The sequence below is a fragment of the Stegostoma tigrinum genome, chromosome 11 (genome assembly GCF_030684315.1).
Source record: "Stegostoma tigrinum isolate sSteTig4 chromosome 11, sSteTig4.hap1, whole genome shotgun sequence".
In the NCBI taxonomy this organism is placed as follows: domain Eukaryota; kingdom Metazoa; phylum Chordata; class Chondrichthyes; order Orectolobiformes; family Stegostomatidae; genus Stegostoma; species Stegostoma tigrinum.
The window spans coordinates 23,850,317-23,875,489 of record NC_081364.1 but is presented as its reverse complement, the minus strand read 5'-3'; the positions used below and the strand labels follow the sequence as shown (position 1 = coordinate 23,875,489).

The window sequence follows — 25,173 nt, the reverse complement described above, 5'->3', positions numbered from 1 at the left end:
TTTCTTCCATAGCAATATTTGGATTACATCCAATGATCCACAAATTATTAAGGTTGAATATGAAGAATGGTTTTGAAAGCTCTCTTAAAGTTCTTGTTACACAGAGGATAGATGAATGGGTTCAGTGTTGAATTCATGTAACCCAACCACATTGTGACCATATGTAAATTGTAATTAACACAAGTATCACAGAAAGCAATGACTGTGAAAATCACAAAATAGGGGATCCAGCACGCCATGAACCCTACCAATATAAAACCCAATTGTTTGACAGCTTTTTTTTCTTTTACAATGAGAAGCTGTTGTACGTACTGCACAGCCCGGGAGAAAAACTTTTGCCATGATGGTTTAAATTGATTAGTACTATCAGTTCCTATAGTTTCTTCTGATTCATGAACCCAAGATGCTGCTTCTGGATGTGGACAAGAGAGAGAACCAAACTGAAGCAGCACCTTATTGAATGTTTGTGTGTCGGAGATATCTGATAGTTCATATTTTTTATCAACTGAATCCTCGACAATCACTTTATGTTCTTGTGTCATCACCCTTGTTTGTTGAGTGCGACTACTTTTATGTCTGTACGGACCACGTATAGTAAAGCACTTTAGTTTAGCTGTTGCAGCAGGACTCTCCAGGGTAAGATTTTCCCTTGAGTTTACGGTGTAATTTGAGCTTAAGTTCAGTCCCATGTTCTGATTTTGTGATTTATTGTCTCTCAACGGCCTATGGTAAAAGTCTGTTGACATCTGTTGCAGTGATGCTGAAATTGAAAAGGTACCAATGTCTTGGTTATTTTCAGCATCAAGCATTTTGATTTTTTTTAAGTCAGAACAGTCAAGCCTACACTGTGAATGTTTGCATGTATCTTTGACCCTTGCATCTGGGAGTTCTTGTGAATTTTCATCTTGCTGGTTCAGATATATTTTATGTTTTTGCCAGGATAATTTCATATTCTCTTTGAACTTATTTCTCTCTGTGCTTGAGAAGATATCACCCCCTATATTATTTTGTTGCCGGCAGTGTTTTCTTACAGCCATGTAAATTTTTGTATAATACCACAACATTAGTATAGATGGGCCATAAAAGTTCAGAACTGCAGTAAGAATTTTGAACCAGGTAACGTAACGAAATTCAGTGTCACATGTATTGTTTGTCACAGTCCTGATACCTCCATTTGCAAAGATGTGCTATCCTAAGATGGGGATGATCCAAGTCAGTGAAAGAAGCCAGGCTCCTGCAATCATTGCTGCTGCTCTGGCTTTGGTTCGATCCTTCAGATATCGCAATGGTTGACGGACTGAGCGATAACGATCCACACATAGGATAAAAAGACTAAAAATTGAAGCTGTGCTAGCCATATAATCCATAGAAAGCCAAAACTGGCAAATCACTCTTCCTAGTTTCCATTCATTTTCTAATATGTATACAATATTCAGGGGCATGACTGCCATGCCAACAAGGAGATCTGCAGCAGATAGACTAACTATGTACATGTTTGCAACAGTATGCAGTTTTCTCTTACTTTTGACCGCATACAACACCAAAACATTCATGATGACAGTGAGTAAAGATAAAAAGGCTAAGACCAGGCCGAGTAAAATTTTCTTCGCAGGAAGCTGGCGATGAAAATCAGCCATTGTGTAGTTGTCTGTTGTAAATGCTGTATAGTTTGTGGTATGTGTAATTGATCTTGCAATAATGGTCATCATGGCCAAGGAGGACTGGACTCCACAGTCTACATAAATTTTTCTGAGTCAATACTCCTGGTCGATGTGTTAAAGAACATGTCTGAAAAACAAAAGTTGGTGAGTCATTACTTAGCATTTTCATCAACCACCAAAATTAAAGCACCTAGCTGATTACATTGGGCTGAATTTTCCTAAAGTTTGGCCATGTGTCAATTTTGGGGTGCTTCTCTCTTGGAGTGTTTATCTCTGTAAGCTCTTGTGAATTTTCATGTGCAATTTTATGACACTCGTCTTATTAAATATACACTACACTTCCAATCTCATGCCATGTTGCACACAACAGCAGCAGAATTTTTCGCTGGTACGAGGACCTTCTGGCACTCATGCACCCTGCACCAGATTCAAAGCAAATCTGCATATCAGTTGAAAAGCTAAAAGCCACAGATTGCCCTTCACGAGTCCTGTGCCCAAGGATTTCTGATTGAGATGGCTGAGGGATTTGCACCCTGCTTCACAGACAGAGGCACGGAGGCCCTGGAGGGCATGGTAGTGGTAAGCAGGGCTGTCTTCTTTTCTCAGGACTGCTAGAGGAGACCATGGCACCAAAACCTGCCCACCTTATGTGAAGTTGCCACCCAGGTCAGGGCCATTTCTCCAGTCTGGAGAAACATCCAGCAGTATAGGAAGATGGTCAATGACATTCTGTGCTCTGCAAAGGTAAATCACTCTGCTACCTCACACTCATTCTAAATCCTACTGCACCAATCTCCAAAGCTTATGGTCTACCACTCTCATTTTTTAATCGGCACCTTTCCAAACCACCCCATTTTCTCCAAACTACTGACCTTTGCTGCCCTTTTCACCTCCTACTCCACCAGCAGGAACACCTCACCACTTTTACCCTGCCTGCACTACTACTAACATCTACACCAGCTACATTCATTTCACTCAATACTTGCCCTTGTCTCATTCAGGAAAACAAATGGACCATAACATGCCATAGAGGGCAAAGACACATGGTGAGATGACAGGCACTGGTTGACTGACCACCAGTGACGGAAGAATCCTTATGTTGGTGGGAGGGGCAGCATGTCGGGCCAGGCTTGGAGAGCCAAAGGGCCTGTACCTGTTCTGTAATTTTCTTTGTTCTTCTTTGCTCAGGGAATAGAGACTGCTCAAGTGACGAAGCTGAGACCTCCACATCCAGCAACTTGTGATGTACTTCACTGCTCTCCCCTTACCACCACTGTGAACACATTCTTAATGTGCTCAAGCTCTTAAAGTACAGCTCATTGCCTCTCTTGTCTACTGAAATCACAAGTGTCTTTGAAGGAACATATTGCCAGAAGAAACCAGCTCCTCTGGTCTCCAACCTTTCCTCCATCTCTGAGTAAGAAACCATAGATCCCTCAGAGGAACCACGTGTAGGACTGTCACCTGCACTCTCCACCAGCTCAGATACTGACACCTCACCTGGTGCATTAGCTAGATTAGTCTAGGAAACACATTCTGCAGAGCACATTGGCTGTCCACACAGCAGGTTGAGGAAGGAACACTCCAGGTCACTTGTTCTCAGAAAGAAGTCAGAAACCAGGTACCTGCTGAGCCTCAGACAGGAGAAGACCTTTGGACGTTGGCAATTATTAATGTTGTGCAAATGGCCAAGCAGTCACAGGTGCAGCATTCAGATTTTCTGGGCACTCAGGAAAACAGATCAAAGGTTGGAGATGTCCAACAATGTCATTGTACCACGCTGGCTCCAGTATGTCAAGGCCCTTGGGTTCATTCACCCAATCTCCAAGGCCAATAGGATCTATCATGGGGCAGGTTCTCTCGACCCTGAGACAACCCCTAGTAGGAGGGAAAGGAAAAACGAAATTCTCTGAAGTCACACAGGTGACACAGAGACAGCAAGAACTGCAGATGCTGGAAGTTAGTGTCAATAAATGTGGAGCTGGAAAAGCACAACAGGACAGACAGCATCTGAGGAGCAGGAATGTCAACGTTTCAGGCCAAAACCCTTCATCAGTATGAGGGAAGGGTAGTAGAGCCCAGATATAAATAGAGGGAAGGGATTGGAGCTGCAGGGAGGGCAGGTGGGTTGGAGATTGGTGGACACAGGTAGGGGGTTAATGTGGTTGGTCAGTGAGAAGAGTGGAGCAGATAGGTGAGTTAGAAAGTGGACAGGTTGGAGGGGTGGAGAGATTTTGAAGCTGGTGAAGTCAATCTTCAGGCCATAGGGCTGTAAGCTCTCAAGGCACAATATCAGGTGATGTTCCTCCAGTTTACGTTTGGCTTCACACTGACAGTGGAGGAGGCCAAGAATGGACATGTCACCAGGGGAGTGGAGGGGGAGTTAAAGTGGATGGAAACTGCAAGGTTGGGACACCTTAGGAATGAAGCCAGAGAAGCTCCCCTTCCTTCCTACCACAGAGTCACAGTCATAGAGATGTACAGCACAGAAAAAGACCCTTCGGTCAAACTCACCCATGCCAACCTAAATTAAACTAGTCCTTTTTGCCAGCGTTTAGCCCATATCCGTCTAACACTTCCTATTTACATACTCAACCAGATGCCTTGTACCAGACTCCACCACTTTGTTGTTAACACCCTGACTGAAGGAGTGTTACTTTTTCCTGAGTATTCATTGCAGCACAAAATCTTTTCATGTTTGAATGTGGGTGCATCAGATGTTGTGAAACCTGCCAACAATATTTGTAGCAATAAACTTATATTGCACAACAGGCAAAAAGAAGTAACAACCTGCAAATCTGCTTTTGCTTTTGGGAATAAAATGGGAATTGCTGCTTTTCCAGTATCAATACATTTACATTCAGTGAATGATGACTTCACCCAATGAATTGGATGTGGGTGTCAAATAAATCCAATTTGGCTTGTTGTGTCCAGCACTTCTGTAGTCTATGATGGTGAAGGTTGGTATTCTCCTTTCAATGTCCTCACCTTCTTCCTTGGAACAATGCTACCACCTTTGTCGCTCTTCATCATCAATCACATCCTCTTCGTGTCTGCTCCAGTTGCCTATAGAACAGCATGCAAGGATATGCAGCATATGGTCTACACCAAGGAATCCCTAGAGCTGTCCAAGAAGAGGATTTTGTCTTGAGGAGATCTAGTCCGGCTCCAGTAAACAAATGGATTGCATCATCTCTATACCCAGCCTTAGTCAGGACCTTGTGTACTGGAGTCATCAGCAATGCTCGGAGAGGGTAGTCCTTGTGACCCACCAGTCATCCTGGTAAGAAATCCTGCCCTGACATGAAACAGGAACATGAGACTTGGCACATTTGCAAGTACTGGAAACCAGATATATTAATACACAGCATCTTGTTCTTTACAGACAGAAAAAACATGTACACACATGGCAACTGTTTCAACTGAACAAAACAGGAGATCATTCACAGGTTCACTTCTCAGAGCTGCTATAAAATTTAATGGTGGCTCAGTGGTAGCACTGTAGCCTCACAGCACCAGGGACCTGGGTTCAATTACACCCTTGGGCAACTGTCTGTGTGGATTTTGCATATTCTCCCTGTGTCTGCGTGGGTTTCCTCCCACAGTCCAAAGATGTGCGAGCTGGGTGGATTAACCATGCTAAATGGCCTGTAGTGTTCAGGGATGTGTAGATTAGTGGCAATAGATCTGGGTGGAATGCTCTGTGGGTCAGTGTGGACTTTTTGGGCCTAAGGGTGCATACTCCATGGCAATCAGAGTCCACTAACAACCACATTATAAATGCTGGATTTTCCCTTTGAATCTTTATTATTGTAAATTGTCATGACTCACTGGGGCAGCATGTTGGAAATCAAGGTCTGCTATTCCCAATACCATCACAAATGTTAATGATTTTAAAATTAGTATACAAGTTGTCCCAATTTACATGATTTTCAGATCTAGGTTGATAGAAAGCACCAACCAAGTTTCTGTATTTAATAAACATTACTATTTATTATTAGTAATAAGACCGTAGTTACATGTAGACAGCTACGTTGCTTTATAACAATTCAAATTAACTCCCTTAAACATACACTCAGACAAACAGACAGATAGATAAATCAGACTATGTGCAGAGAAAAATTGGAAGGTAATTCAATGGTTCTGATTCACTGGTTGCTGAGAGGATCCTTATGATTCTTCTGCTGGTCAGAACATTGCTTTTGAGTTATCTTTATCCAAATGCTTCCACTGGTGAGCAAGACATGCAGGATGTTGGTTGACTCATAAAAGGTCTCTGACTTTTCAGTAAAAGTCACAGCTTCCAATAACTGTTGAAAGAAAAATTACTTTTTATTTGGTTTAGGGTGGCACGGTGGCTCAGTGGTTAGCACTGCAGCCTCACAGCCCCAGAGACCTGGGTGCGATTCCAGCCTCGGGCAACTGCCTGTGTGGAGTTTGCAAATTGTCCCATGTCTGTGTGGGTTTTCTCCGGGTGCTCCGGTTTCCTCCCATAGTCCAAAGATGTGCAGGCCAGGTGAATTGGCCATGCTAAAATTGCCTGTAGTGTTCAGGGGTGTTGTGGGTTACAGGGGGATAGGTCTGGGTGGGATGTTCCAAGAGGCGGTGTAGACCTGTTGGGCCAAAGGGCCTGTTTCCACACTGTAGGGAATCTAATTTAATTTAATCTAATCTAAAATAGGTTTTGACTGCAAAGAACAGAGAGACAGCTCCTGTGCTGGTGGAGTTCAAAACAATTTGTGTAATTTGCTCCAAGTTCCAAGCTGTTCAGTTAACTGAAAAGTAATCACACTGTTGTTGGCAGGCAAAAGGCTTTTGTTATTGATAACTGGTCACTACTCCATAGACCAATTTTTTTTTGTCACTCAGTCACATCTGTACACAGAATGCCTTGGCTCTAATTTGTTAGCAACCATTTCCATTACTGCTTGTTCAAACAGCAGTTTACACGGTACAAAGTGTGGAGTTGAATCAACACAGCAGGCCAAGCAGCATCCTCGCGCCTGAGATGCTGCTTGGCCTGCTGTGTTCATCCAGCTCCACACTTTGTTATCTTGGATTCTACAGCATCTGCAGTTCCCATTATCACTGAAGCAGTTTACACGGTGTTTGCCACGTGTGGCAGGTTACTTGGCATTTAAAAATATGCATTTTTTGAAACAATGCTTTTAAAATAGTTCTTTCCCATTTTAGTTTATGATCTGAAAAAGCACGATAAAAAGGAACAGTCGCTACAAAATGTTCCGAAGAGTGCAAGTTGAAATGTTTCAACGTGATTTGTCTTTATTCAGCAGAAGATAATATGGGCGAACTTAAGCAGAAAATGCCAGTGTCATTTCTGTTGAGTTTCACAGAAAGCTTCTTTTTGTGAGGCCTAGTGAGCGTTCTTCCACTATCATCCCAAGCCTGTTTCATTAATTATGTACCATGTTCCTGTGGTGCCCCCTCATTCAATGCTAGCCTGCTTTTCTCCTGGCCAGAGATAAAAGTACTCACCTCTGCTGGGATATCCAGGAACCTTAGCACCAACGCTGTATTTAAACGGCCATCGTGAACCCAGGCAAGGGTTGGCAGTCTGGAGCTGCCCTGCATGGTTTGTAACAAATGCCCCAGATAAGGGGAAATTGGTGACTCACTTGGTGGACAGGAACCTGGTGATGTTGGTACATGTTGTGCAGAGGATGGCTGTTGTCTTCCCCAGAACTAGCAGAAGAGGCCACCATGTGCCAACCTTGGTGGCAGGTGATTGTCAGCCAGGACAGTGATATCTCAATCACCTGGAGGAATGCCCAAGATGGTCAGTGCCCTTCTTCATTCACTTGGGCAAGTACCACCATCTTATGTCTGCTTTCTCACACTTAGTCTATGTCTGCTATTGCAGCCATCTCCCAGCAAAGCTTACGCTTTACCACTCATACAATCACAACATACAATATCTTCCCACACTCACTCTCACCTACTCCAACTCGACAAACTAGTAACCTTGCATGGCCTTGGGGCTGTCACTCACATTCCAGACGTCTTGGGACATTTCCTCTCTCTGTATCACCATTAACAGCTCTGCCAGCCAATTTCATTTCACGCAATCTCTTCCTTTGTCTCATTCCAGGAGGAAACAGCCCATAGTTAGGTACAAAGAGGCAAGACAGGTTATGGGGTTTCCAACATTCAGCCCCTCATACCTCAGTGGGGCAATCATCCTGACTGTGACTGCCCTGAGCAGCTGACTGACTGTGATCCATCCCTAGACTGATCCTGTAGGCTGCTCTTGACTTACTGCACCAGGAGCACCTGCCTTTCGGGGGACTTTACTGAGGACTACTCCCCTTAGACTAATGCTGGGAAACATTCCTCTTTTTGACTGAATGGAGCTATAAAGTGGTGCACCCACCACCATTCTCCATGAAACCCGCCCCCCCAACCCTCCAACTAAGTCTTGGTACTAGGATCACTTTGAACAGAAATACCTGAAGTTTCACAGAGACAAGTATCTAAATGTAGCTTACTAATTTGATAAATTTATGTAAAAAGCATATGGTGTCCCTGACTTTAATAGCAGGCCCAGGGGGTGAGTTTTTTGTGTCTCAATCCATGTTGAAATGGAGGTAGATAGGTGGAGACACCGTGAGACACAAGTCTGGGTTTCTCATCTTCACCTCATAATGGATTAACACATTGTGGAGCTGGCGGACCACAGCAGGCAAAGCAGCAGCAAAGGAGTAGGATAGTTGATGTTTCGTGTTATCGCTGACTCCAGCATCTGCCATTCGTGCTATCTCTTCGCTTCATAATGGGGCTTTTTTAAAAGGAAGGCATAAGGCTTGGGCACTGAGTCCACTTACCACAAACCAACTCTTGCATATTCCATTGCAGGGATGGGCATTTTACACTCCCCCACCTCTTCCCCACCAAAACTACTGTTATTTTTCTATGGGTCAGGGTTTGGCACCTTTGTCGTAGATGACATTGTTTTTGGCATCTCAGCAGAAGCTTAGTCTGAAGTTAAATTCTTGACAGCTCAATTCAGACATCGTTGACAATTTCACATGACATAATGTGCTGGTATATGACAAGTGAAAAGCATTTTTAATTGTAATTAGCTTTTATTAAGGAAAAGTAAATGGTCTTTAAATTGACCAGCATTGTGAAAGTATGCGAATGAATTGGAATACTTTACCAAGAGAAAAGAAACATTTTACTGTGATTCTGTAAGTCTCTTGTGAGGTCACAGATGGATTATTCAGCGCAGTTTTCATTTTGTTATCCAAGGAAGAATATGCAACCTTTAAAGTGTTCATGAGGCCGATTTCTGAGATGAGTGGAATTGCCCTCTGAGGAGAGATTGAGCAGATTAGACTTAGATTTCCTGGAAATTGGAAGAATGAAAAGTGATATCATTGAAACTTACAAAAATTCTTACAGAGCTTGATGGGGTAGATTTGAGGGAATTGTCCCTTGGCTGGAGAGTCTAGAACTGGGTACTCTATAGGTTGTGGATGCTTAGTTGCTGAGTGGGTTCAAGACAAAGATTGATAGACCTTTAGATATGAAAAAAAATCAGGAAGCTGCCAATAGTGACAGAAGTTGGAGTTGAGTTAGAAGAACAGCTATGCCATCCTGAATGGCAACGTGGGCTTGAAGGGTCAAGTGACCTAATTCTATTCTTCGTTGAGCTTACGTTTCAGAAATGCTCCACACTGCTTGAGTTTTTTTTTAAGGACATGCATTGAAAGGTTTTGGAGAAACGATGAATAAAAATGGTACAGATATTGAAAATGTAACATAGTACTTCACACAGTTTCCTGTCACAGGATTAAATAGGTGATCTTTGAAGACTTGCCTACAGTAACAGTTGCTTGTAAATACAGATAACAAGATGTAGAGCTGGATGAACACAGCAGGCCAGGCAGCATCAGAGGAGCAGGAAAGCTGAGGTTGTGGGTCTGCACCCTTCTTCAAAATGGGGGAGGGGAAGGGGATTCTGATATAAATAGACAGCGGGGAGGTGGATGGAAGGCGGATAAAGGAACAGATAGGTGGAGAGGAGACAGACAGGTCAAGGTGGGGATGGAGCCAGTAAAGATGAGTGGAGGTGGGGAGTTGGGATGGTGGTTGGTCCGTCAAGGGAGGATGGGCAGGTCAAGGAGGCGGGAATGAAGCTGGTAGGTAGGAGGTGGGGGTGGGAGTTGGTCAGTGAGGTGGGAGAAGTGGATAGGTGGGAGAAAAGATGGACACGTCAAGGAGGCGAGGACAAGCTGGACTGGTTTTCGGATGAAGTTGGGGGTTGGGAGATTTTGAAACTTGTGAAGTCCACATTGAGACTGGTTCAAGCCACCTCAACTCTCCCTCCCACTCCTTGGTCGACATGTCCATCCTGGGCCTCCTCCAGTTCACAACGATGCCACCCAAAGGTTGCAGGAACAGCACCTCACATTTCGCTTGGGAACCCTGCAGCCCAATGGTCTCAATGTGGACTTCACTAGCTTCAAAATGTGAATAGCTCTTGTGCTGTTCAAAATTAGAAACCTGGTTCACCTGGTTCTCCTGGTTCATGATGCACCTTGTTTATTCAGATGTTGCTTTCTTCTTAAAAAATCTGAACATACCTCTTTCAAAACATATTCACTTGAAACATTAAAAGAAATTTAAGCTGCAGCTCTTGATCATTTCTTCACTTGGATGATGGTCAGCTGACAAAAGTTTCAACTTGCCTTAATGTATAAGATTGAGTAACAATTTTATAGGCTTATACTTGAAAGTACCAACTTTGCGTCAGATTTAAAAGTTAGTGTCCAAACTGCTCCTTTTTTTTGGAAAAGATGCAGCAGGCATTTTATCCTGATGCTTAATGCAAGCTGCACCCTATCCAGTAGCTCTGAGTGTTAACACAGTGAACAAAGTGGGGAACAGTGCTTTCGCCCAGCATAAACAGCCTTAGGCATTTAGCCCTAAAATACACCCGGAGAAAAGAAGAGTTTTCTTACCAAAAGCATTAAGTTTGGAGACTCTTCCATAAGTCAACAAATCTGGAGTACTGCATTTAATACCAATTTTGTTGGTACTTCACAAATTTAAAAAAAAGCATGGCTGAATTGAATAATCTTGAATAAGCTGCACTGGGGAAATCTCTTTGGTGCTAGTAAATTGTATCTGCAGCACAAAACATCTTGGAATTTTATTTTTTAATTCCTTATAGGCACACAGGTTATAACGTCTAGTAGAAGTGAAGTCATTGTGTACACTGTAGGAGTGACTAAGCTACATGAGCAAGAGTCAAGTCATTTCAAATATAAATTGTAATTTTAGCAGTTGGAATTCAGACTTTGAGTAAAGCTTAATTTCAGATTTTTGAGTTTTAGTTTACATTTCTACCAATCATATATTACTAATGAAAGAAATTTGTCTCCATTCCATTGGGCAAGAGTTAAACGAAGTCTGTTTATATTGGTAATGTGTTTGAACTGTTGTTATAAACAAGTGATATTTCTCATTGGTAAATAACATTTTGAACTTCAGTCTATAGTGGGCTGCAAACAGTGTGTGGGTGGATGTTTATGTGCATGGTGCTTCAAGATTTAAAATACTACTATATTAAACAAATCATTTAAAATTGCACTGATTCGTGACTGCAGGCAGATTTCACCAAATGCAACAGATCGAGTCACAATTTTATAGACTTATACTTGAAAGTACCAACTTTGCATCAGATTTAAAAGTTAGTGTCCAAACTGCTCCTTTTTTTTGGAAAAGATGCAGCAGGCTTTTTATCCTGATGCTTAATGCAAGCTGCACCCTATCCAGTAGCTCTGAGTGTTAACACAGTGAACAAAGTGGGGAACAGATATTTTGTTGTAACTAGACTTTTATCTAATATAATAATGAGAGCATTTCTGAATCAAGAAAAATCACAAAACGTTTAAAAAATTATATCAGTTATCTTTTATGACATGAAAAATTATTTCAATATTTCACAATCAGAACCATTTTTAGAAATCAATTAAAAAATTAATTCAAAATTCAGCATTAAAATGTTTGTCAGATGGAATTGGTTTAAAATGGTGCCAGATATTGAGAAGGAACTGAATTACTTTAAATAAATACGGAAGTGGAAAATTATGATCTTTACACTTTTGGTAACAATAATTCAGGTATATTCATATTAAGATCCAGCTGTTACTTCTCAGCATTCAACAGAAATTACACAAATTATTGCAAGAGCAAATATATACATCTGATTACACAGAGCTAGGTGTTCTAAGTGCAGGAAATCAAAATTATTAATGCAAAATTCCTTTCAGCCTAAGATGAGATTGAAACTCAACCAACTTTAAATTCTGAACAATGGTCGTTGTGTTAAGAGCTACAAGAACAGCTGAGAAATATTTAAAATGAAAATTCAGAATAATATCAGCAGCCCAGCTTATTTTCTAATTAGTGTGAGATCTGGATATAATACAGGCAGCTTGGACACAACAGTAGAAACCCATCTCATGGCTTTGCTTTAACCAAAAGCCCCAGTCCAGACTCTCATGCGTAATCCTGGCTGACAATTTAATTCAAGAATAAGGAAAGCCATCTTTTAGAAGAGATGTTAGATCATGACGTTAAACAGCTGCTTAGAAAGGTGGATACAAAAGACCTGAAAACTGGTCTCTTCGTGTTCTGCCAGTATTTATCTCTCAATGATAATCAATGACTCCAATTACTTCCCTAATTGGAATCTGTAGTACCTGGTTGTATGTGATTATTTTTTAAATTCATTCATATGATGTGGGAGTTGTAGGTTGGGCCAGCATTTATTGATTATCCCCAAATGCCTTTGAGAACATGTTAGTGACCTGCCTTCTTGAACGGCTGCATTTCATTTGGATTAGGTAGGACTCAAAATGTCTTAGGGAGAGAGTTTCAGGATTATGACCCAGTAACATTGAAGCTGATATATTTCCAATCAGGATGGTGAGTGGCGTGGAGAGGAAGTTGCAGGAGATGGTGGGAGCAAATTACTGCAGATGCTGGAAACTAAACTAAAACCAAAAATTGCTGAAGATCACAGCAGGACAGGCAGCCCTCTCAGAGTTAAAGTAAGCTAAGTTTCAAGGCTAGATGATTCTTCATCAGCAGCTGTCCTTGTCCTTCCAGATGGTAATGCTTGTGGGTTTGGAAGGTGCTGTCGAAGCAACCTTGGTGAATGTTTGCAATGCATTGTGCAGATGGTACACAATGCTGCTACACAATATCAGTGGTGCAGGGAACGAATGTTTGTGGATATGGTGCCAATCAAATAGGCTGCTTTGCCCTGGGTCATGTCAGACTTTTCAAATATTGTTGGAGCTGCGCTCATCCAGGAAAATTAGGACTATCCCATCACCCACTTGGTGTGTGCCTTGTAGAATGCAGACAGGCTTCAGGAGTCAGGAAGCTAGTTATTCACTGCAGGATTCCTAGTCTCTGTCCTACACTTCTAGAGAATTTATACCGCGGGTCCAGTTCAGTTTCTGGTCAATGGTAACTCCCAGGATGATGATAGTGGGAAATTCAGAGACGGTAATGCCGTTAAATGTCAAGGGTCAATAGTTCCATTCTCCTATGTTGGAAATGATAGTATCTGTCATTTGTGGGGCTTTTTTTTCCTTTATTCATTCATGGGATAAGGGCATCACCGACTAGGCAGCATTTATTGCCCAGCGGGCAGTTGAGAGCCAACCACATTGCTGTGGATCTGGTATCACATGTAGGCCAGACCAGGTGAGGACGGCAGTTTCCTTCCCTAAAGGACATTAGTGAACCAGATGAGTTTTTTCAACAATTGACAATGGATTCATGGTCATCATTAGGCTCTTAACTCTCCATATTTATTGAATTCAAATTTCACTATCTGCCATTGCGGAATTCGAAACCAGGTCCCCCGAACATTATCTGCGTCTCTGGATTAACAGTCCAGTGACAATATCACTAGGCCATCGCCTCCCCCTAAAGTTACTAATCATTTATCAACCCAACCCTGGTTTTGCTGCATTTGGACTTTGACTGCTTCAGTATCTGAGGGGTCAAGAGCAATGATGAACATTGTGCATTCTTCAGCATTCAGCATTGTGTCAACTTCTTCCCTTATGATGGGGAGGAAGTCATAGGTGAAGCAGCTGCAGATTACTGGGCCTAGGACACCACTTGAGGAACTCAAACTGTGGTAAGATTAGCGTCTTGAGCAGACAGTGTGTTTGAATTGCTGCTGCATGAGCTGGGAATAAAGCTGAGAGAAACTGCTGCATTGGTACTTCAGAAAGCATGGAAAGCATAATTCTGACATGTGATCATATTTTGGGCAGCTGGTGGGAAAGTGGAGTTGCTGCAGAAGATCAGCCGTGACCTTACTGAATGGTGGATTGGGCTGACAAAGCCCCAAATTCTACTGCTACTGCTTCTGTGCTCTTATCGATTACATATTTCACAACCAAATATGAGTGGCTGATCTTAATATAGTGGATTCTTTGGATAGGCAGTATTTTAGGGCAGGCTGAATAGAAGGCACTGTATAAATATAACATTTTTTTTTCTATGGGCATTATAGAATGTTTGTAGCTGAAACAATTAGGGTCAACTTGGTTACTCTTTGATCTAAGATAGTACAAATATAGTGACAATTGGAATTTGAAATAAATGCTTAATAGTAATACAAGGCAGAAAGCAGGGTTGATAAGGTCACTCAGTCATATTTTATATCAAAAGTTAAAAACAAAAACAGGAAATTCAGCTTTAAACAAATCGAAAGCTTTTCATTGGATGGTTAGAGAAGCCAAAATATTTAAAACAGATGACTGAAATATCAAACAATTAACATTGAGTTGGCTGCTATAAAACCACAAAAACTAAGCGCTGCTCCCATAAACTAGGTGAAGTTCATCACCAAGCATTTTTGCAGTTCAAAAGTTTAGGGTTTAATTATTTCATTAGACTCTTACAGAGGGCTTTTGAAATATTTGCACGGAGGCTGGTCCTGTCACCAAGTTACCCCTTATTTGGTCGTGGCTGTGGGCAACCACTTTGGAATCAGTAATCTGGTTATATTGTTCAGCCAAGACTTTCTGGATTGGTCCACGTTAACAACGCCAATCAAAAACCTCATAGTCAATGAGGGCCACCTTGTCCCAATCACTATAGTTTCACTCAGTGACGAGATTATGGTTGCGTTATAAGATGGTATCAAAACTGGATACTTTTTATGCCTTTACTGCCTTGATGTTAAGCACAAACTGGGTGGATCAGAGAGGAGAGAATTAGATCAGGAAGACTGCAACTCATTACAGAATCTACTTAAGTTTTTCTTTCTCTGATTGTCCCTAAAATGCTCCTGTACAGACATTGCTGATTGTTTATTTACATGATGAAAATGTATCCCTTGATTTCATAAAATAAAATGACTTAATTCTCAATAATCTATGGAGATATTCTTTAAACTCGATTGAAGATTAGAACTACTTATTTTGAAAATATCTTTCTTGAACTTCAAATGTCTATCAAATAATAATTTAGTATTTACCTTGTTTAAATTTTATTTGTATGTTAACACTATTGCTTATTGATATGGTGTTTGGAGGATATTTTACTTGATGTTTACGTAATCCTTCTCCACCCTCGTTGGTCTATGATTAGTGTGCTGCATATTTGTCAGAACTGGCTTCTCTTCTGTTGTCGACCTACAGTAGGTACCACTGCATAAGTGCCTTCAGTGGTTCCTTCACAAGAACCTCTAAATCCAGTGGCAAGACAGTCCAAAACTATAGCATCATCTCCCAAGCCAATTTACCCAGCATCAAGGCACTAATCAATCAAACCTGACTGTATTGCAAAGGACTTGTTATTTGGATTTCTCTCTCTACTCTCCCAAAACAACTGCTCTACTCAGAACTCGGTCACAACAGCCATCTCTCAGAATGACAGTGGAATACTTCAGGGATGTCCTCAAAATATTCCTGGAATTTATACATCCCCATGATGCATGGGAGTTCCTGGTTTGTGACTGACCAAAATGAAGAAGGTTCACTTGGAAAGGTAGCAAATGCATTGAGTCATAGAGGTCTTCAGCACAGAAAAAGGTGCTTTGGCCCATCAAGTCTGCACTGGTCAAAAACAACCACACAACTATTCAAATCCCATTTTGTAGCATTCGGCCTTATGTGTCTTGGCTTCTTAAATGTTATGATGGTTTCTGCCTCTAACAGCCTTTCAGGCAGAGTTCCAGATTCCCATATTCTGGGTGAAAAATCTTCTCCTCCCATCCCCATTAAACCTCCTGCCCTTTACCTTAAATCTATGCCCTGTGGATATTGATACCTCTACCAAGGGGAAAGGCTTCTTCCTGTTTACTCTATTGTTGCCCCCCCCCTTATAATTTCAACATCTCAGTAATGTTCCCCATCAGTTTTCTCTGCTCCAAGGAAAATAACCCCAGTCTGTCCAAACTCTCTTCATAACTAATACTTTCCAGCCCAGGCAACATCCTGGGAAATCTCCTCAGCACCCTTTCCAATGTAATAACATTGTTCCTATGACATGGATTCCAGAACTGCACACAATACAGTAGCTGTGGCACAACCATCATTTTATACAGTTCAGCAATAGCCTCCCTGCTCTTAAACTCTTTGCCTCAGCTAATAAAGGCAATATCCAATGTGCCTTCTAAAACATATTATCTACCCAAACTGTGAATTTAAGGGACTGGTGAATATGTGCATGGAGGTCCCTTTGATCCTTGGTACTTCTGAGGGTCCTACTAATCGTTATGTATTCCCTACCCTTGTTTTTCAAGATACTTAATTGTGTACATGAATAAGCTAAGCCAAAGAGAATGCACAAACCTCATCTAACTACCATCTAGCCAACTCATCACTGCCTTGCGTGTGGCAGCCTGCAGATCACATTCTGGGATTTCCAGCCATCTCAGAGCCCACCAGAGTGGATCATAGCAGTTCTTCCTTAATCCTGAGTGATTGCCCAAGAAGAAGTGGGAATAGACAACTGATAAGAAGAAAATGAACAAATGTGCATGTGATTTATTTCAGAACTGGAGACAGGGCTCACATACCTCTCTCATTACCTAATTTCTCCATTTTGAGTATAACAGTCCTTGATCCAGGATTGATTGTCTTTCTCATGTGCAATAAGTCACATTCCCAGACATGTATCTTTGAAAGATTTCCCTATGGACACGTGTGATTTCTTATTCTGTTCCTTACTCTCTAGCCTGGACAGCAATATTAAAGCAGCTGTCTTGATAATTCATTCCTCAATTCTTCAATACTCTTCACGCATTCTTCAATAATGGTGTCTTTCTCCAGTTACAGAAAAACATGGCAACATTGTGTTGAAAAATGAGCCTCTTTCTGTCATCCAGAACTTAGGAGCAGAAGTAGGAGATTAATCTTCTCAAGCTTATTTCAACGTTCAATTATAATATGGCTGACTTGTATCTTAGCAACAGTAAACAGCAATGCTTCAATAAATAAGAAGTTGCATATCATGTTGTTCCTTCCAGCTACAGACTAGAAAATAAAGATTACAAGCATTTAGATTTATAAACACAATTGGATTTCAACATAACCACTTCAAAAGACTGATAAGACCCCAATAAAATGTTTATCTTGCAGCTAATGACATAATAGTGGAAGATCATCTCCAAAACAGAAGAAAAAGTCTGGAAAACTTTACTATTCAATGTAATACAATGTGGTGTTTCTACCACAAACAGTGGGTTTAACTGGAAGCAGCCAGACTTGCAGAATGTGACCTTCCCCAAAGCAATGGCACAAACTCTGAAACCTCATTCATTGATATATTTAGTCACAGTAACCCATGGACTTACTTCTGGCCAAAATCAAGTGCCTTATCTGTTTTTTTCCCATCTAATGAATATAAATCACTTAAATCTCAGGTGCAGGCAGTGATAGAAATGGAAAGTATTTGAAATCACATATTGTACAGTAACAAATCCACATTGCAATGCGGGTGAAATAGATATCTATTGTACACTAAAATTGTTATTAAAGCAATTTATAACTGAAGACGAATTGAAACATTCTCTGTCGGACTGTAAAGCCAAGTGCATTATAAAAATAGCAGTAACTTAGAGAAGGGTATGTCTTGAGCTTTGCTCTCCAATTGCTTGTTTGAGACTCCCATTTTCAAATACAAGCAGTCTAGCAACATTCTATTTTTACATCTTGGCGTACATCTCTGGTGATCTTCCTTCAGTCACCTCTTTAAGTTCTCATGCCCAAATTAATAATTTAATTTATTGTTCAAATGCTGTTATACCTGTAAGTGGGGCAGCAATAAAAACTTTACAATTGTAACTGCAACATCAGATTTAGTTAACTAACTACAGTAGCTCTCTATCATATGTTAAGAGTTAATGCCAACAAAGACTGGCCGAAAAAGCCATCCCCTGAGCGTTGCTGGGTGCCACAGAAGATCTTAAGTCAGCTGCAATGTTCATTCAGATATTAAGGTTTACAACTAAATTTAACAGATTTTGGCTCAACATGCATATCATGGATTTATCCCCCACCTCACCTTAACTGGTGATTTTTTCCTGCTGGCACTTAGTGCCAAAGAGGCAATCACATATCACACAAAAAAAACTCACCTTTCTGCTTGACTTGCTACTTAATACATGCCTTGTTCACTTTGATCCAGCAATGGGTTTGGGAATCCAGCTAGCTGTCGACATCTAATTCATAATCTCCTCCCTGAATGTTATTAGTTATTTGTTTGCTTAAAAAAAACCTGATTTTTAGGAGCACCAATTTTGGCTGCACAGGTTTTTAGTTAGAACAATCCCAAATTAATGCCACTGTCCTGTATTCTCCTCTCTAATGTTATATTTCTTAGTTTCAAATATTTATCCAATGTTCAATTACAAGATGCAATGCCTCCGCCGTAAATTATTCTTCAATCCATAACTAAGTTCAGAAATTTATACTAGCCTCACTGCAAACACTCAGTAATGATCTTCTGGTATGGGCATTTCGAGTAGAGGAAATATTATGTACCTACTAATTCTGCAAACCTCTCAACACTTTTAAATTAAATTAAACACAATTAAATGTCTTTTTAGCTTTAAGCGTTCCACTGGAAACAGTCCCAGTACCACAAGATTTTCTTCATGATTACAACTTCACATTCCTTCCTTGAAAATCTACATTGCATGCACACACCCCCACCCCACCGACTTCAATTCTCTTTTTATGATGGGATTCATAAAATTGCACCTTAATCTATATAAATTCACCTGATTTATTTACATACACAGTTGCAGGGATGGCTTTTACTTTCATTCTTGGGATATGGTTGACACTGTTGTTTATTGCTTGTGCCAAGTTGAATGTTAGAAGATGGTGATGAAGATCAAGATTTTATCTTGAAGTAATGCAGTCCAACTAGTGAAAACATTCCCCAAGCGCTGTCAGGTGGAAAGTTCCATAAATTAGACAATATGTAAATAGCAGACTTGTTTAACGAATAAGAAAGTGTAGAGCTGGATGAACACAGCAGGCCAAGCAGCATCTTAGGAGCACAAAAGCTGACGTTTTGGGTTTGTTTAATGAATACATAGTTTAAATTTGAATGATAAACATCCCAATGGACAATGCTAGGTTCTCCCATGATCACATGATGTTTACCACACATCTTTATCACTAGTCTTTGGGATTTTGCAAAACATTTCATCAATTTACATTCCAATTCTTGCAGTTATCAGAAGAGATAGAAAGCAGTGCTAATTCCAACTAATTGCTACAAAATTCATAATGTCAGTTTTAGTATAAAGTTAGTTATGTATGAAATTTAATGGTTACACTTAATGTTAAAATTCTTTAGCCAACAAGTTGTGAGCAGCTTCTTTCTTACCTGACCTTGGAATGACAAACAAGACCCGTCTATCTTGCAGCTGTAATTATAATCCCTTCTATCACCATGCTGTGTGTGTGTGTTTTAAACAGAGATTGCTTTGAAAATGAAATTTATGTCCCTATTCTCCATATTTTATTTCATAAAACAACAGCTCTTTAAATTCCGTTATAAAACTGAAACTCAATTACTTTCCCAGCTCATGAATCTTCTCTGAATTCCTGAAGTTTTACAAAATATCTCAGTCCTTCCTCCTTTGATCCTTGGACGAATTCATTTGAATTATCATTATTGAGGCTTGCTTGTTTAGATTGTGAAGCTGGCATTGTTCATTTTCACAAAATCAAGTTAGTGCCCTGTAGAGATTATCTGCTTACTGTTTGTCGTTCAGTCCCCCTTACCAATGGGACAGGGGCTCCTCTCCACTATCTGTAGCCTTTTATTTTGAAAGAATTCAACAAAATCTCTTAATGTTAGGTGTAGATTGCATTTCTTAATTTCTCCATATTCAATTACTTAAAGAATCTACATTGTTGTGGGATCATTCTTCTAATTCTTGAAAAGTTACAAACTTTGGGCTGAACGCTCCTAAACATCTCTTATCAGACTGCCTTTTACACTTAACAGCCTAAACTTTTGGAGTAGATCTGTAGTTCAGTTTGTGGATGTTGAGGTTGGTTGGCTCGCTGAGCTAGTTTGTTGTTTTGCATACGTTTCATTACCGTGCTTGGTAGCATCCTCAGTGCAGATATCGGCTACTGTGAATTTGTACAAAACTTACTGTATTTTAATTTGTGAGATTCTTTGTTCATGGTGGCTCAGTGATTAGCAATGCTTTTCCCACAGCACCAGGGACCCAGTTTCGATTCCAGCCTCGGGCGACAGTCTGTGTGGAGTTTGCACTTTCTCCCTGTGTCTGCGTGGGTTTCATCCAGATGTTCCACTTTCCTCCCACAGTCCGAAGATTGCAGGTTATGTGGATTGGCCATGCTAAATTACCCACAGTGTTGAGGTGGAAAATGCAGGGATAGGGCAGGGGGTTGGTCTGGGTGGGATGCTCTTCGGAGGGTTGGTGTTGGCTCAGTGAGCAGAATGGCTCACTTCCACACTGCAGAGATTCAATGGTCCATTACCTTGGTTTATCTTATTCTCAAAGCCACCATTGTTCTAACTTATGAACCCACTCCAATGCTGAACTGAATTTATTTTCGTTACTGCAACTGAAATCTTCTCTGCCATTTTTAAGCCAATGAAAAAATCCACAGCCAGTCATTCTGTGCCACCTCTGGCCAAGCGGTGCCCCAGCATCAATGTTCTTGTCTGTCATTTACTTCCTCCTCATCCTCATCCAGTTATGAGGGAGTGAGATGAGTCAATTAGCAACTTTGACTCATGCATTGACAATTTGTGTTTTTATTGGATTGCACACTTCAGCCACAAATAAAGCCAAGCTGCTTTGATGTGTTTCAACTCTTACATCAAAGGGAAGAACACTGCCTTATGTCTCTCTTGTGCTGATGAGAACAATTAATCCAACACCATCACAACTTCCCCTAATTGACAGGCTGAAGCCTTTCCAAAGCTAATATCTCAACAAATTTCATATTCATCAGCCCAGTGTCCTACAAACAAAATTCTTTGAGTAAGCTTTTCCTCTGTCTATAGTCTAATCAAATCAGTGTTTGGGTGGTTGCATCAAAACATTTTAGCAAAGGTTAAATCCTGTGTTATGGATAGAACTATATTCACACCATTGGTGTTACAATTTTGCTGGTATTTTGTTGTAAGTAGGATCGAGCCATTTAAGCAAATATTTAAACCTCATTGGTGAAATAACTCCACAGAGGCCAGCATCCCATCACCAAGTCATCTTTATTTATCTATGCATAGTACTTGACACTGGTTTGGCTTCCTCAGAGCCAGCTCTCTGAGTGAACAGAACCTGTGGTGCTCCTCAATATATCTGTCAGCCAGGGCTCTCTAGTTGTGACTATTAATCTGGTCCAATCAGGGAACTCATAATCTATGAGGTCCATCTGGCTAACCTTGTTACAATCACTACAATAGGCAAACACAACATTTTACAGAATTTACTCTGCTTTCTCTCCGCAGATGCTGCCAGACCAGTGAATTTCTCCAATTATGTCTGATTTTGTTGCAGTGTTTCCTTTGTTACTTTGTGAATTCTGTAAATATGTACTATTTATAAAAATACAATGATCTGGATTTTGATCCTAGCAGTGAAAGAATAGCTTTCACCATTCACCTCTTATGCAGTTTCTCAGGGAATCTCCATATATTTGTCAATGAAAAATCTTATTCATTCACCAACTGGTCGTGTACCTGGGATCCTGTACAGTGATCTGGCATGTCTCTGAGCAAGATATGCAGAAACAAATCTCTCTAACCAACCAGACTGGAGGATTCTCACGAACTGCAAACTGTAAATCAGGAAGTAAAAGTCAAGAAGTAAAAGTTATATTTAAATAATTGAACATGAAGAAAAATAAAGATCAGAATAGACATACTCTATTAATGAACACAAATAAATAAGTAAAGCAGACACAAAAAAAACCTTTTCTGAAAGATTGGGGTTCCACATTAACCAACTTGATTTCTCATTGCTAGGTAGGTTGGTCATCATTGTCGCTTACTACGTTGTAAAATTATTCTTTGTGCACTAGTCTTAACTTTCATTTTCTTTTAGCGCAAAATTAGTGGACAGAGTAAACCCTAAATTCACACCAAAATACTAATTTCAGTCCGAGGACCACAACACTTCATGCTGTGGAGGAGCAGGTTTTGGCCAAAACTAACTTCTGGATTTCTGATCTACCAAGGTATAGAGAGCTGGATGAACACAGCAGACCAAGCATCATCAGAAGAGCAGGAAGGCTAACGTTTTGGATCTGGACCCTTCTTCAGAAATGGGGGAGGGGAAGAGGATTCTGAAATAAATGGAGAGAGAGGGGGAAGGTGGACAAAGGAGCAGACATGTGGAGAGAAGACGGACGCGTCAAGGAGGCGGGGATGGAGCCAGTAAAGGTGAGTGTAGGTGAGGAGTTAGGATGGGGGTTGGTCAGTCAAGGGAAGATGGACAGGTCGAGGAGGTGGGATGAGGTTGGTAGGTAGGGGGTGGGGGTGGGGTAGGTCAGTGAGATGAGAGGACTGGATATGTGGGAGAAAAGACGGACAGGTCAAGGAGGCGGGGACGAGCTGGGCTGGTTTTGGGATGAGGTTGGGGGTGGGGAGATCTTGAAGCTTGTGAAGTCCACACTGAGACCACTGGGCTGTAGAGTCCCCAAACAAAATATGAAGTGCTGTTCCTGCAACCTTTGGGTGGCAACGTTGTGGCACTGGAGGAGGCCCAGGATAGACATATTGTCCAAGGAGTGGGAGGGGGAGCTGAAGTGGTTTGCAACTGGGAGATACAGTTGTTTGTCATGAAGTGAACATAGGTGTTCCACAAAGCGGTCTCCAAGCCTCTGCTTGGTTTCTGCAATGTAGGGGAGGCCACATCAGGAACAGCGGATACAGTATACCATATTAGCAGATGTGCAGGTAAACATCTGTTTGATGTGGAAGGCCTTCTTGGGGCCTGGGATGAAGGTGAGGGGGAGGTGTATGGGCAGGTGTTGCACTTGCTTTGATTGCAGGGAAAAGTGCCTGGGGTGGTGGGGCTGGAGGGGAGTGTGGAGCGGACAAGGGAGTCACGGAGAGAGCGGTCCCTCTGGAAGGCAGATAAGGGTGGGTAGGGAAAATGTCCTTGATAGTGGGGTCAGATTGCAGGTGGCGGAAGTGGCAGAGGATGATGCGTTGAATCCGGAGGTTGGTGGGGTGGTTTGTGAGGATGAGGGCTGTTTTTCTTCTATATTTCCGATTTTTGGTTGTGCATATACATGTGCTAGAAGGTAATAGATTAGAAGTAACATTGAGTATTACTAGTTTCACTATAATTATTATTGCAATGCCTGACAAATAAAATGCGATTTAATTTTGTATTATTTCAAGGTTATACATGAAAAGAAGAGAATTGAAGAGGACAAATAAACAATATTAAAAGACATTTTTATGTGACCTGTTCCTCCCATTTTGGGTAGTATTATTCAGTCTAATCGATCAGTTGGTCTGATAAATCACACATATTGATTTATTCCATGCACCCACACAGTTCCACTGAGGTCAGCAATATAAATTATTTCATAGTAAAAACTAGAAGCTACAAAAGGACAAGCATACAACAGCTCTACTTTTCTTTCCAACAGTTGTTTGGTTGTACAGAATTTGAATATTTCTGAAAACAGGCACATTTTGTTCAACTCACAGTCACCTGCATAATTTACAAGAATATCCATGTTAACATGAACAACATCATTACACTGTATAAGAAGAATATGCTGATTATTTGGCCGAATCAGACTGGTAGCAGCATTGTTCTGGACCATGCCAGTTTAAAAAAGGATTGGCAGTTAACTTTTGTTAAAACTTAAACTCAGCAGGTTGACTGTAATTGGTTTGGTTCATTCCTCAGGGTAATGCCCTGAGAGTGGCTGTTGTGTATTTTTGTCAATCTAAAGAGGCACAGTGCATGTATAGCCTTTCTGTTTGCAAAGTACAGAGTGCTATATCCATCTTCCTGTATTCGCAAATGCACCATATAGGGTGTCATTATCTAACTGGAACATTCTCAATGGTACCTATTTACCCATCAGAGTCGACTCACCAACCACCAGTGCTCCCCCGCAGTAAAAAGTGTTTTCTCCTTTACATTGGTATTCTTGTGATTTGTCCTGATGAGTGCAAGATAAAATGTTTCAACAATAATTTCTCTTCTTTTTCCAGCAAAATGCAATTTTCATACCTTGTTCAAATGCATGGATGCTCTTAAACTGAACGCAGAACTATGTTTGTCACAGGATAAATACTTGTTCTTCAGATAATAGGTAATAAAAAAGGTAAAGTAACTCTCGTCCTACTTTCTCATTAAAGAGAGAGATATCTGTGGCGGTTTATCTTGAGTTTGATCATGTCTCAGGTGTGGGGAGAGGTTGAGATGGACAGCCCTTCACAGTAATCTCAGCCAGGTGTGAGAATTGAATTCACGCTGTTGACATTACTCCTCATTGTAAACCAGCTGTCTATCCGACTGAGCTAACCAAACCACAAAAGGTAATAGATTTTACGTTAATAAATTAGATGAATGCTCGATTACTGCAACTGAATTTCTAGTTTAACCATTTATAGAATCAATTCTAAGGAAGAATCTCCTTAGTTGTGTAATGCAAAGCTACACAGAGGATCACCATCTCTGAACCTCCCATCAACATTCTGGGAGTCAGCAGTGGTCAGAAATATAACTTGATCATTCACATAAATCCTGAGAAAACAGCATATATTCTGGGTTCTCTATAGTAAGTAACTCACATCCTGCCTCTTCAAATCCTCATCATAATTTACAAGACGTTAGTCAGGAAAATGCTGGTATGTCTTCACTTGGCTGGATACATGCAGCTCCAGCAACAGAATTAGCCCCAAATCTTCCAGAACAAAACTGTCCACATGATTGCCACCCATCTGCCACATTGAACATTCACTCCAATACAAGTGC

The 25,173-nt window shown here is 40.9% G+C and overlaps 1 protein-coding gene across 1 annotated transcript; it reads right to left on the bottom strand.

Annotated features, from left to right (window-relative positions):
- Window positions 1-21,969, bottom strand: hrh1 (histamine receptor H1). Its single transcript, XM_059649834.1, is given in 4 exon segments — window positions 1-1,788; window positions 8,839-8,992; window positions 18,966-19,119; window positions 21,909-21,969. A coding segment is annotated over 1 exon segment (1,662 nt). The 5' UTR covers window positions 1,710-1,788; window positions 8,839-8,992; window positions 18,966-19,119; window positions 21,909-21,969; the 3' UTR covers window positions 1-47.
- Between the last annotated feature and the right edge of the window lie 3,204 nt (window positions 21,970-25,173).